Source organism: Crinia signifera, chromosome 3 (genome assembly GCF_055691185.1).
Source record: "Crinia signifera chromosome 3, ASM5569118v1, whole genome shotgun sequence".
NCBI classification, from domain to species: Eukaryota; Metazoa; Chordata; class Amphibia; order Anura; family Myobatrachidae; genus Crinia; species Crinia signifera.
In genome coordinates this window covers 184,496,186-184,510,060 of record NC_139219.1, presented here as the reverse complement: position 1 = coordinate 184,510,060, position 13,875 = coordinate 184,496,186, and the positions used below count along the sequence as shown (strand labels likewise).

The 13,875-nt window shown below is 40.1% G+C and overlaps 1 protein-coding gene across 2 annotated transcripts in view; it reads right to left on the bottom strand.

Annotated features, from left to right (window-relative positions):
* The window catches only part of MDN1 (midasin AAA ATPase 1), a 217,815-nt gene that overhangs the window by 163,989 nt on the left and 39,951 nt on the right, over nt 1-13,875 (bottom strand). The window contains exons 10-17 of one of the 2 annotated variants that reach the window (XM_083177044.1): nt 12,517-12,707; nt 10,841-10,922; nt 10,646-10,741; nt 10,153-10,265; nt 8,502-8,653; nt 7,457-7,517; nt 5,351-5,559; nt 1,772-1,875 (exon numbers count right to left, since the gene is read on the bottom strand). In XM_083177044.1, coding sequence (XP_083033170.1) covers nt 1,772-1,875; nt 5,351-5,559; nt 7,457-7,517; nt 8,502-8,653; nt 10,153-10,265; nt 10,646-10,741; nt 10,841-10,922; nt 12,517-12,707 — 1,008 coding nt within the window. The remainder of the gene's footprint in view (nt 1-1,771; nt 1,876-5,350; nt 5,560-7,456; nt 7,518-8,501; nt 8,654-10,152; nt 10,266-10,645; nt 10,742-10,840; nt 10,923-12,516; nt 12,708-13,875) is intronic. The other variant, XM_083177045.1, reaches the window with a different exon arrangement.

Below are 13,875 nucleotides of genomic sequence, written 5' to 3'. Positions count from 1 at the left end.
CTGAGCTGCAGAGAGGACACTACGCAGAGTCTGAGGAAGCGAAAGTGTCAAAGTGTCCAACTGAATATAAACTGGTCGGCCAGCCAGAATACACTGGACTTCCAAGAGAAAGCGACCAAAAACCCTGGAGTCAAAGATGCTATAAAGAAAACAAAATAAATGTTCTACAGAAATGTCGTATGTGCCATAACCCATGAGGTACCTAATGAATTCTGGCATGAGGGGTTAAAGGGTCAAAAAGCTCGCAAGTTCTAACTACAGTGGTTTACGTGAGAAATTCCAGCCCTAACCTGCAATCCCATAGTTCAATGTCCAATCAGCCTTTCTGAAGCAGCTCTATTCTTCCACTATAAATATCATCTGCTGAATTGCTGTGACCTAGAGGCAAGTGCTAATGGTCAAACATGTTCCCTTGTTGTTCAGTGTTGACCAAACATCTCCAAGTCAATTTTCCTTCCTGGTTTGTTCTCACAATTGTTTTATCCTTCTCCGATGAGGCAAAGATAACCGACTAGAGCAGTGGTTCCCAACCCTGGTCCTCAAGTACCCCCAACAGTGCATGTTTTGCAGGTCTCCACACAGAATCACAAGTGCTATAATTAGCTCCACCTGTGGATCTTTTCAAATGTGCCTGAATAAAGAGTGCACCTGCCGGGTGACCTGCAAAACGTGCACTGTTGGGGGTACTTGAGAACCAGGGTTGGGAACCACTGGACTAGAGGAACCAGCCACACACCACCCCTAAGGGTAAGCTATTCCAGCTGCTAGTGAAGGAACCCAGTGGTGGCAGTGACTACACTCCTACCAGGGGGCTCCAACAGCAGTGACACACTTAGTGTTGAGTGGTTGGTGGAAGAGAAACACAGGTAGAAGTAGAAAGTAAAAGCAAATCTATGTGGTTGAGCAGAATCAGAAGATACATATGTAAAACCTGTAATGCCCCTTTCCCACTGCAGGCTTTACACGGTAAAATGCCGTTTTTTTAGCCTTTTTAAACGGCTAGAGCTGCAGTGGGAAAGCTCCAGGTTGCTTTACACGGGTAACAAATACCGGTATTTGTTACCCGGGTAAAAAGCAGTGTTTTTACCGTGTAAGAGCCGTTTTTTTGGCAATGGGAAAGGGTTTTAAACGGTATTTAGAAATAATAATAAAGGTTAAGAACATGATTGGTGCATGTGATGTTTTTAATGACAGGCAAGGTTTACTAGAGAGTTTAAACGTGTTGCTTTGTGGTTTACACGGGTAAGTGTGAATGGGACAAAAACTGCTTTTAAACGTTATTTTAACGTTTAAAAGCTGCAGTGGGAAAGGGTCTTTGTGGCTATTACCCGGGTAAAGACACGTTTAAAAAAAACGGGTCTTTACCCGGGTAGGCAGTGGGAAAGCAGCATAAAAGTGCATTAATGCACAATGTGTTTTAACACACCAGTTCTGAACAAATTTTTCCACACAAGTAGTACTATACTAATATTTGTTTTTTTTACAAATCGGCTTTTATTTTAATTCCTTTTAATGCTGTAGTATGGTCAAGTATTTGTCAGTATAATTCGACAAAAGCTTTTTGAGTGGTTTTGTGGACTTTAAGTCACATTAACAGCAAAGTGTTGCAACAAGTTATATTTATGAGGCAACTCATTGAATAATGATATATTTTAATGTATGTAGAAATAGCCAACAATGGCAAATAAGCTCTTATAAAAACAAAGTAATGAAAGATTATTTCTCTTAAAAAAAAAAAAAACCTTCTTTAAGTCTTCGTATAGCAACATACCTCTACAAAGGCAAACAGCACAGCATTTTCGGTCATCTTCATTTGCTGCTGGGCTTGATTCAGACGTAAAGAGAATGCTTCCCACTTTTCTTTAAACAACAATTCTACAACAGCAGAGAGATATGTAACATCATTGCAATTCCCCAAATGATATACTGTATGTGCTTATATATCACTATACGGTAAACAAACTTAAGAATGGTACCCCATTGTCTTGGATGAGCATTGATAAAAATCAAATATTTATCTCTATGCAGTGTACGACGTTAACCACAAAAATATTTTTGCCATTTACCAGTTAAGTCTTGCTCTGACTTCATCTGGGGGACACTCGTGACTATAGAGGTTAGTGTGGGATAGGGGTCTCAGCACTAAATGAGCTAACTACAGATGTAGCCTTTTTCAGCCAGCCCATGATGTGTATTCAAGTAAATCACAGGATCCACTTGTCGCAAGATTTTAATAGTTGTTCTTCAACCTCAGGATCTTTATGCGCAAACTGAAGAGGGGTTAGAGCAGTCGTGGCCAAACCTGTCCTCAAGATCTACCAAGAGTTCATCCTATATGTGGATCTATAGTAGGAATAAAGCATGTTTGAAAAGTGACAGTAATGACTACTTGCACCAGCTAGGTGATTTGGAAAACTTGGATCGCTGGTAGATCTCAACGATCGGTTTGGCCAGCCTTGGGTTAGAGGGTCAGAGTTTTATACATCTGTATTTAGCAAATAAAAACTCTGCCCATTTAACCCCCTTCTCAGTTTGAGCTAAAGAGCCTGAAGAACAATTACTACCATCTTACTAATTTTCAACAAATGAAGAACGGATCCAAGGGTAACTCTGATGAAGTGAGAGTAAGTTATTTAACTGGTAAGTACCAAAAATCTGGTTCTCTCTCCCTACATCCGGGGAAACTTCACGACCATGGGGGAAAACAAAGTCGTGAAGATGAAAAAAAAAAATTTGAAATGCATGGACCATGTAGCTACTCTATATAACTGCTCTGCTGATGACCCATTCCAAGCTGCCCATGAAGTACATTCTTAGCAAGTGGAATGAGCAGAAACTTGACTGGAACAAGTCAACCAGCCTTAATCATGGCAGCAACCTAGATACAACCTGCTTATAGGCCGTCCTCCTCTTTCTTAGCATCTTAAAAAGTGAATAAACTCTATGGTCTTTCCAATACTTGCAGACTTGTTAAAGTACATAATAAAAATACTTTGACCACACCTAACAATGACACATTCCAAAAATCACTATTCCCTGATTTGAACAGAACTCAAAAAGGAGGAGCCTGAAGAGCAGTCGATACAAGATTTAAATCCCATTTGTAAAATGCTTATAATGATAACTGTGTGTAGAATTTAAATGCAAGCAAAACATTTTAACTTTTATCTTTATATCTCAACATAGTCTCACTCAAGGGCAATATATTTGGTAAATAGAGTTCACAATTCTTTTTTAATGATGGCAGAAAAAAGGCTCTTTAAAGTCTGTAAAATACTCATTGAGGGTAACAAGTACTTCCTCATTCAATTAAAAAAAATTTCCAGTCAGTCAGATTTTCAAATTCGGAAACAGAAAGTAGAGAACAGTGCAGATGGTGAATCAATTAGAGCCTAATTTGTGTAATTCTGCATAGAATTATTTTTTGTTAATTTTTGTGGCAACTGCTAAACAACTCCATTTATACGACACGTTAACGCTTTACTTCTGGTTACATTTCGGCCTCCCGGGGGGTTAGCAGAGGGGAACATCAAGTCACCAAAAGGGATTGTGGCACCATATCATAGAAATGTATCACACTTATCAAATGACGCTTGTACACATGCACATACCATAGCGAGGCACTGTTCCCTAAGCATGGCGAGCATAGCGAGCCATGGGAGGGGACGTGGTGCTACGTTTTAGTGCTTATGTTGACTGTCGACATTTGGGTAAAAAAACCCTGTCCACCTAACCCATGTCGACCTTTAGTCATGGCGACCTAGTGGTATCGACCTAATTGCTGGTGACCTACCGATCCATACCCATGATTACTACCCACTACCCTATTATAAGAGAACTCCGTATCACACCCAAAACGGAGAATTATTACACTATCTTCAGAAACCTCATGAGGTGTATCAATTGGTCATGCAATGATTCTAAGCACTGTGTAGTCCAGTGATGGCTAACTTTGACACTCCAGATGTTGTTTAACTACACATCCCAGCATGCCCTGCTACAGTTTTGCTATTTGGTCATGCTAAAACTGATGCAGGGCATGCTGGGATGTGTACTTCAACAACAGCTGGTGTGTCAAAGTTAGCCATCACTGGTAGACCATAAATTTTTCATACATTACATGTTATCTTAATTGCACATACATATTTCTATACCCCACGCCCCTCCTCCTTTGTCTTGTGCCACGCCACCCCCCCTTGTCTAAATGTTACTATGTCGTAAGCTGATAGTCATTTTATGTTGTACGTTTGTCTAATTGGACAACACGCTCACCCTATTGGTCTACTATAATGTCAATGAGTTAAGTATATATTTGTTTTTACTTGTGAAGTGACCCAGGATTGTGGAGACCATCAGTTTCCATTGCAAACACATTTGTAACTATGCCATTCTCTCATTTATACTGTATTTTAAAATAGATAAAACCAATAAAAATCTTTGAAACTAAATACAGTAAATGCATAGCTAGACAACGAGGGCCAATAAATAGACTGGTCTTGTTTAAAAAAGAAACACATTTCATTGACCCACTGGTATCTACCCCGAACCTGAACAGACAAAGTTTCCAACACGTTTCAGCCTGTCTTAAATTGGGCTCAGTCTTCTATCCTGAATCTACCAAAGGACTGTGCCCCCAGGCCCACCTGAAGCGCAATCTCCATACTGACTAGAAGTTCCAACCGTAACAGTACAGTATTTAGCACTGTTTTATACAGTAGGGTGGTCAAACATTTTTCTTCTTATAGTATAAGTATTAATACTTATAAGTAATAAGTATTAAGTGGTTGAAGGTAAGCAACCCTGTAACTATGTACTCCATGGATATAGCGACATCCATGACGCAGACCGAAAACCTATGTACATCACAGCCACACCCTTACGATAACGATGCGCCACACACTCAAGACTATCTCATAAGAGCGCAATTAATGGGATGATCATATTTTGTTGTCTTTATGCTTTAGCAACCTCTTTTTTGCTTTTTTCCTCTATAGCTGCTCTAGGCACAGTTGAAATGGTCATTATTCTTGTGTGTTTGTAGTTCAAGGGAATTCATCCTTCCCTAGAATGCTTAGCATGTAGGGGCATACACATCTCAATGTGTGTGTATGCCCCTTAAGTGGAAGCTGCATTTAATAGGAACATTAAGGCAAAAACAAATTACTAGATATTTTAATATAACTGCTGCAAAATAAATTGACCATGTAATATTTGGGTGTAGGTATGGAGAACTTTGTCTTGCAAGAAGAATAAGAGACGCAAACAAAATAAATTCACCAAATAATAAACACTGGAAAAATAAAAAATAAACACTTTTTCTTAGTATATTGATAATAAAGTTCAAACTCACCGGTCTCCCCAGACTTAAACTTTGTCATGGCATTTTTCACAACATGCTGCATTAGCTTAAGCAGGTCTTGCCACCTCTTGTGTTTGTAACAGGTCTGAATGTGGCCTAAAAAGGTCTTATTTTGTTTTCTTGAGAACGTTTGAGTAAAAAGGTCTTCAAAGCCCTCCCGCAAAGGAAGCCATATCAGTTTATGATCCACAGGCTTGTAGCTAAAATTCCCAAGGAGAGAAAAATATAAGCAGGATAAAATACATTGTGTGTGTGTGTGTGTATGCATATAGCTCTATTGACATATAGACACACACACACACAGTATATAAAAGTTCTAATTACTGTCCTAAAGCTGAAAGTTTTAAAATCAAAATAGGGTACTTGTGTAGTTTCACGGCAGGCTACGCTGCCAGCGTAGCACAACAGCAGCCTAGCATAGTTAGCGTAATGTCCCAGCGGCGGCCCTTCATAGTCAGCATAGTGTCCCCGTCAGGCAGCGTAGTCACCGTACTGTCCCGCGTTGCAGCTCTGACCTTGGTAAGCCTAGTGAGCAGCTCCCAACGCAGTTTCGGTAACCGCCAAATCCCCAGCGCTGGCAGACACCGGCGGAGAGATGCTCCATCTGCCTGAGATGCACGAGCGTCTCAGTAATTCGTTCGGCAACCCTGCCCGTGTCAGGAAGATTGTCAGGGTTAGGGGTTCGGTAGCGCATGCGGTGCCAAAGTGCATCCCATGCACAATAAAGGATGCATTTGCCAGTGCTCCATATTACATACTGGCAATTGCCTCAATTTCAAACCCCCACTATCCACGTCAGTCCGAAGCGTGGCAAGCGCATGCAGTACGCATCCTCCCGACCTGTTCATACCCCCACTATCCACGAGTGCAGCGAGCCACGCGAGGGGATGCCGATTACTTGATGTGTATTCTGCGGGGCTCGCCACGCTTCGGGGTCGTTTTACACGTCCACTCGCTGCTCTCGCCACACTTTATAAATTCAACTCCACGCCGACGTGCATAGTGGGGGTATGAACAGGTTGTGAGGACAAGTACCGCGTCCCCCTTTGCAGGGCTCGCTATGATTCGGACTGACATGGATAGTGAGGGTGTTTCAGGAACACATTTCACACCTGTCATGTCAGGCAGGTGAAAAATTGTCAATAGTTCCCACACAATGTAATAATGCGTAAGCTCCGGTTATGCGCGAACACACAGCCGCAGACACAAGCGGACTACACTGGCCGCAGGAACACTACACTGAATCTGACAGGGGCACCATGCTGAATACGTAACTGCTGCCGTGAAACTACACAACTACCAAAAATAGTACTACTAATAATGTCAGCTCAATCAGAATGCTGTCAGCAGGTTGACAGTCAATAGGCCAATTGGTAGACAAGCCATGTGTCGACATGAAAAGGGTAGACATACCTTAGGTTACCATGGTTAAAATCTTGACACATGCAATAGGCCAACATGGGAAAGGTCGACATGAAAAAGGTGGTTTTTCATACGTTACTAGGCAGGTGGACATAGTTAGAATATAATAGTGATCCGAGCATAGACAATAGAAAAATTTTAAAAAAACTTATGTCGACCTTTTCAGGTCGACCTATTGCTTGTGTGGACCACTGTACCCTCTCGACCTAAGCCATGTCAACCTGTTTCATGTGTTGACCATATGTACTATACCCAGCTCAAGCCAGATACATTTAACACTGTTGATCTGCATAAACCACAAATTGGGGGGGGAAAATGCACCTTATAGTGGGGCAGATGTATTAAGCCTGGACAAGAGATAAAATGGCGATAAAGTGGAAGGACATAAAGCACCAGTCAATCAGCTGTGTTTGAAATATTACAGTTGGGAGTTGATTGGCTGGTACATTATCTCCTTCCACTTTATCTCCAGTTTAATCTCTTCTCCAGGCTTAATACATCTGCCTCGCTGTTTAGTATAAAATATTTGATAGAAATACAAAGTAGATAAATATTTATTCAAACCTTAAAGGAGTAAGATAACATATTTACAACAATGTTACTTGGTTGCAGGCTGGCTGTGAACAATTTCAGACACCCTTCTTTGAAGATAACCTATGGGTACTGAGCACTCACCCTCCTAAGAGATCAGCTGTATCACTCTGCTGGTTCATATTTACAATGCGTAGGCGCTGGCCTAAATTAGACAACACAAAAATAAAAATAACTGTAGAGAAGTATTTTTTTTGCAGATACTGGGCGTGATGACATCACCATGCACAATAGTTATCAGGCATCACAAAGAGATAGTGTTTTATACACTAGGTCACATAAGTAGCATTATTATATAGATGCTTCTCCACATTCACCAGAGTGAGCTGTGGACCATCTTTGATGGATAACCAATTGCCCTATATAGTAAACAAGTGGCAACTTATTAACCTAACACCACTTCATACCGGCTAATTCAGAAATGTCTTGCCACTTTATTTGATTATGTCAACAGGCACTAAAAGAAAACTCTTACCTATAGTCATATCATATAATGTTACTGACCGTGCATTCTATAGTAGGTAGTGCCTAATATGAAGAACAAAAATGGAGGATAAAGTGGCAGCTAAACCACACAAAGCATTCATACAACCTTACAATAGATCACAGTGCATGTTTTCCAAGTCTCCACAGAAAATCCAAGTGAAATAATTAGCTCCACCTGTGGGTCTTTTAAAATGTGTCTGTCAGTAGAAATGTGGGTGACCTAAAAACCGTGAACTGTGTGGGGTCCTGAGGACAGTTTCAGAACCACTGCACTAGATGATCACAACTGAATACCAAATCTACTAATTGTGTAGCACATACAGTAAGCAGTACATACAGTAAGTAATACACATACCAATCTAGGAGACACTCCTTTCCAAAGTTAGCATCACAGGGAGATTGAAAATACTGGGATAAAGTATTCAAGCGTATGTGCAACAAATGGTGACTTAACACAACACAGGAAGAGTTCTGAAGAACAGGTTCTAGATGTGAAAAGTTTTGGTTGGCCACTCACAAAGCAATCGCATACAATTAGAGTATTGGTCAATCAATTTGGCGATGTTCTATCAGTCCAGTAAAAATAAAACAAGGTGAGGTGATATTACAACATGTTTAATAAACCCACAGGATTCAAAATTACCTGAAACATGAGCAAGGTACTGAACGGCAGATGTTTTTCCTGTGCCAGTTTCCCCAACCAGCAAAACAGGCTCTCCTTTATTGACACATACAGCAATCTGTTCAATCAGTATTGAGGATGGACGAGTGGCAGCAAACGTCATCTTCTCCCTTCTCCAAAAAAAAGAAGAAAAAATAAATAAAAACGCAGGGAACACCTGAACGTGAATCAGACATTTTAGCAAATAAAGGATTGACTTAAAGCTTTTAAGAGTTGAAACAATGTGTGATTGCCATGCAGTCATGCAAAAATTAGGAATAAGTATTTTTGATATGCACTGTTAAATCCATTTCTCTGAATACCATCTGGGCTGACATTGCTATTTAAGGATGTGGTAGGTGCTGGTTTTGAGTACTACTTTCTGCAAACCTAAACTTATTTGGTGCAGTCTCATCCCTATATATAGCCCTCCAGCATTTTGTTCTCAAAGTGTAACTTACAAAATACTCTGCTATAAATTTTCACAAAACCACTGTAATTAGAAAATAAAGTACAGAACTCACAGCATAATGGGATTTAGAGGTGGGAGGAAACAGCCACAGTTTGCATTAGTGCTTGCTCATTGAACAGCAACCTGTACACCCCCTGGTATCCAGTGCCACCCAGACAGTGGGCAGTATTCAATGTGAATACTCGGCATGTGCTGCGAATCCTATTTAGGATTCACTGCACAGTCGCCATGTTCCGGAGGGCTGGAGCCTTTGCTGCCAGCCCTCGCTGTCACCGTATTCAATGCCGCAGGGGTCCGCTGCCCGTGACCGCGATTCTTAACCGGCAGCAGGCATGGAGATGGAAGTCTCCCTGTCTGCCCCAGAATGTATGTGGGGGGGAGAGCTTGCACTGCTCCCGATCGTGCATATGTAATAATCGGGAGCAGTGAATATATATGAATATCTAATGACCGGCTCTCGGCCCCCTGCTGGCTGTTAGGTGTAAAAAAATAATACATATTTTTTAATTAAATATACATTCATGTGCTGTAAGCACATGAATAAAAATAGCATGCCCCTGCACATAATAAAATTCCTGATTTTTTTACACCAAATTAGAAAAAAACACCTTGATTTTAAAAGTTCACATTCCAGTTCATCATAAAAAGATGGCGATTGCTACATGGTGACACATGGCGAAAATCACTTACAAAGCAATTCGCCATCTTCTCATTGAACACACGGTGAATCACATTGAAAAACCACAGCGAATTGCGGAGACTATCAGACGGTAAATTGTCCGTCATTGGCGAATATTGCACATTGAATAGGGTGATTCACTTTTCAGTAAAAACATTCACCTTAGAGCATGAAAATAGCACAAATTCGCCATATCAGCCCAGTGTGTTAGAGTAAAAATAAAAAATAAAGCCTTTTCATGTCTTTATCCTATCACAACATAAGAAAAATTATGCAGCAGCAGAACACTATGCCCGATCAGTAAAGAAAATAATTGTTAAAAAAAAAAAAAAAAAATGAAAAAAGTGGCAGAAACAAGTCCCCTCTATTTCGAAACCTAACAGTCTCATTGTGGAGTATTTACATGATTGTTAAATGCCAAAGTACACCTAATTATATAATTATCAGCCTGCTACTGTGACAGAAGCTATAGGGCTGCTTACCTATGAACACGAATGGCCTCTGTTTGTTTTCTAAGCATTTCAACTCGTCCAATGGAAACATCCAGCTCTCTCACGGTAATCTCTGGTTTATAAAGCTGGCAATAGAATTCAGCCTGTAACAATATTAACACTGCTTAAAACCTTACATTAAACATTCACTGGTGTCAAGAAATTGTACTGTTATTGAGGTTACATATACCAAATTTACTATGATAAATGTAAAACCTTAAGTTATTAGCACACAGCAGTGAAAGTGATAAATGGAGGGGAAAGCAGATAAAGACACTTGTTGGTAACAGATGGATTGTGGTGAGCAGTTATGACAACTGCCTCAAGAAAAAGAAAAAAAGAAAGAAAAAGCTAGCGTTGGAGGAAAAACAGTCAAAATACATTACAACTATAATGTTAAGTGCTTGTAATCCGGCAAACCACAATGTGGGTAAACATACCCAAAATGCTTGTAACATATAAGAACTACTTTACCACATCTTACCTTTTGCTTTGAAATGTTCAATTTGCTTCCAATTACTTCTGCCATTTTAAGTCTCACCTGAGGTTTGGAAAGCATGGCTGTGAAGCAGTCAAGTGCCTGGCACACAAAAAAGCAGTAAGTAGTCAGGTATTTTATAACACTTCACATACAAATGCTCTAACAGTAACGACAACACTCATACTAAATGCATCATACCTCATGGAATATGTTTAAAGCAGTGTTTGATGAGGAACCATCAAAACAATACACAATTCTGTTGCACCACTTCAGTAAGTCTCTGTGGAGGGAAAGTACAAGATGCATTTAAAGCCATTGAATCAAAGCACAGAAATTTGCTTCAACACTGAAACATTTAAATTTACAAAATGGCACACAAAACAAACAAATACTTCTATTGAAATGTAAAAACAGAAAAAAAAATACATTACTGTTCATAAAAATATTTCAATAAGCTACGAACACACACGTCCACTCAATTCTATCAATAAGTAAAGTGCTCCAGTACAGACGTAACCACAATTTACCTATCACACAATTTACTGATAGGTGTACTGGCTGTATCCCTCTTCAGTACCAGCTACTTGTGCATCACTGTTTAATGACTCTGCACAAGCAGTAGGTACGCAACAAAAAGGAACATGATCCCATATGCGATCACTTTACAAATTGCCAGGATGGGCTCATATTGGAACGCCTGTCCTTAAAATGTAATACATATTGGCAAAAATGAATTTCTTATTATCCAAATAGCAGCGATAAGAAATCTTATGCTTTAAACATAATAGACTCATTTGTTTATCTTCTTTTCACCTTTATTTTTCTTTAACTTTCTTTATTCAGTTTTTTCTTATTACCTTCTCTCTTTCTTTACACCCTACATACTAAACCAATAGCCCAGTCGTCTTACAATATACATTTCTGATTGCATTCATTCTTTTAACTATGCTTTATGAGCAGTTCAAGCCCATATCCCTTAATAAAAGGATGTCTTTTTTGGCAAGGAAAGCCAACCTCACCGTCCAACCCCCTCGCCGTATTCTATGTTCCGAGGATATCCTCGCCGTCAGTGGATGGTGAGGATTCCACCTAACAGCGAGGTTCGCTGCTAATGCAGAGAGGCTCGCAATTTTGACCGCCGCACTTGCCGTTTAAAAAAATAAAAAAAAGCTGGAAATGGCTAGTACAGGGGGTGGGTTGAACAGTGAGGGCGGACTTTGACTGTGAGCAATAGGCACTGCTCGATGTCATAGCTCCCTGTTTGGCATTAAACATATCCACAGGTGTCTACAGTCTGACAGATTCTGTCCTAACCTGTAATAGGTCAATCAGACTGCAACTGCTCCACAAAGAGTTCTAATCACTGCTCCATTTCCTTTTCACTGGCATAGATTTAAGTGCAACAGCCCCAAGAATAGACTCATTGTAAAAATAAAACTATAAAATAATAATTATAATAAGGGATGGGTAGAAGTAGAGAGCCATGCCACTATTCTATCCACATCATACCATCCATCCATATCATACCCTTATATGCCACAGGAAGTAGCTGAATAAACTATTTCCTATATATTACTTGGCCGAAAAGCTTACATAAAAGCAAAGATAATGGATGGAAGAAAGACAAGCCTTCTATTACTCTGAAGTTATGTTGACACCTAAAACAGGTGAAATAGGTAAAATAATTCCCTCCCTAAAAGCTGCGCATACACTATACAATTACCTGGCATATCATCAGTCCCGTCTGCCCGGTTGTAATGAAAATCTGGTAATGTTAATTCCAATCCAATTTTTCATAGGTTTTATTGGAAAATTCAAGTATAATCATCGTTTAGAAACATAGGTGCAAATAATTGCGATAGAATGATATTTACCTTAATGACAAGCCTCGCCCCTCAAGACTGGGTCTTCTGTCTTCCTTCATGTCTTCAGGAGCTGGAGCTTCTAGTGGAGTATCAGATCTAATGATTGACATAGATTGATGCTTGTCTCCTGTAAGTTGAACATATATGTCCAGTAACCGATCAGTTACCAGGTCCAGGCTAGGATACAGTGTCTGTATTACCTTTAAAAGAAGGACACATACAAGGTTGTTATGTTACACCATTAACTATATTAGCACATGTAAATTTTTTAAGGAATACAATAGCATTTTAAAAAGACATTAAGAATAAAAAAAAAAATTGATTAAAAAAATGTATATATTCTTTAAACCAGTCTACTGGCATAGTTGCATGGGAAGCATTGCAGCAAGGCTGGGCTTTAGCCAAAACAATCCCATCCCATATGTGACCAAGCAGTTTCCGTCTGTCCCCTGGATGCTAATGAGGATAGCAGATATCATTGTGGTCCAGGTGGGTATGGGTCATTACGTCAACCAATAATAGGTTGCCATGGCTAAGGAAGTCAGAGTTGAAAGGTAGACTGCAGCATTAGGTTAACACTGGCTAGGTCGACCACCAAGAGGTGGACATGAGTTTTTCACTTTTTTGCCCAAATGTCGACATGGACACTGTCAAAGTGTACCGCGTTCCCTCCCATGGCTCGCCATGCTTCGGGCACGGAGCATCACTACGCTCGGCACACTATTCTATTCTCCCTCCACGCACTAGTGGATGGTAGGGCATAAAGTAACGTCTGTCGGCTCAAAAAACATGTGAAAAACTCATGTCTACCTTTTTACTGTCGGCCTAGCCATTGTCGACTTAATTGCTTGTGTCGACCTTCCAACCCTGTCGCCCTTCGCCATGACAACCTATTTCAGGCATTGACCTTCAGTGGTTGACCCAATGCATGTTAACCTAACGACCAACACCATCTTGTACAGAATTGCCACAATAACTCTGTTAATATTAGTACCAACCGAAATCTCAGAGCCCTGTTTTCAAGCATTGTGTTTCAGTAATTGGCAGAGATTCTGGGTTACTATAGTACAGTGTATATAATGCCAGCATGAAGCCTATATGCATAAATAAGTAGCATACTTTTATATATCACATACCAGGGCAATCAGAATCCGAATGGCTGACATTGTCTAGGTCGACAACATATAGTGTAAATACATATGGTCAACATGGTCAAAAGGTCTGCACAAGAATAGTTTCCCATGGCAATGGTGGTCATGAGTTTTTCACAATTATTTTTTCATACTTTACAATCGACGTGGACTTTGCCTCGGAACAGTCAAGTAACCCGAGGTATGACAATCTAATTGAGCCATGTGTGGGGATAAG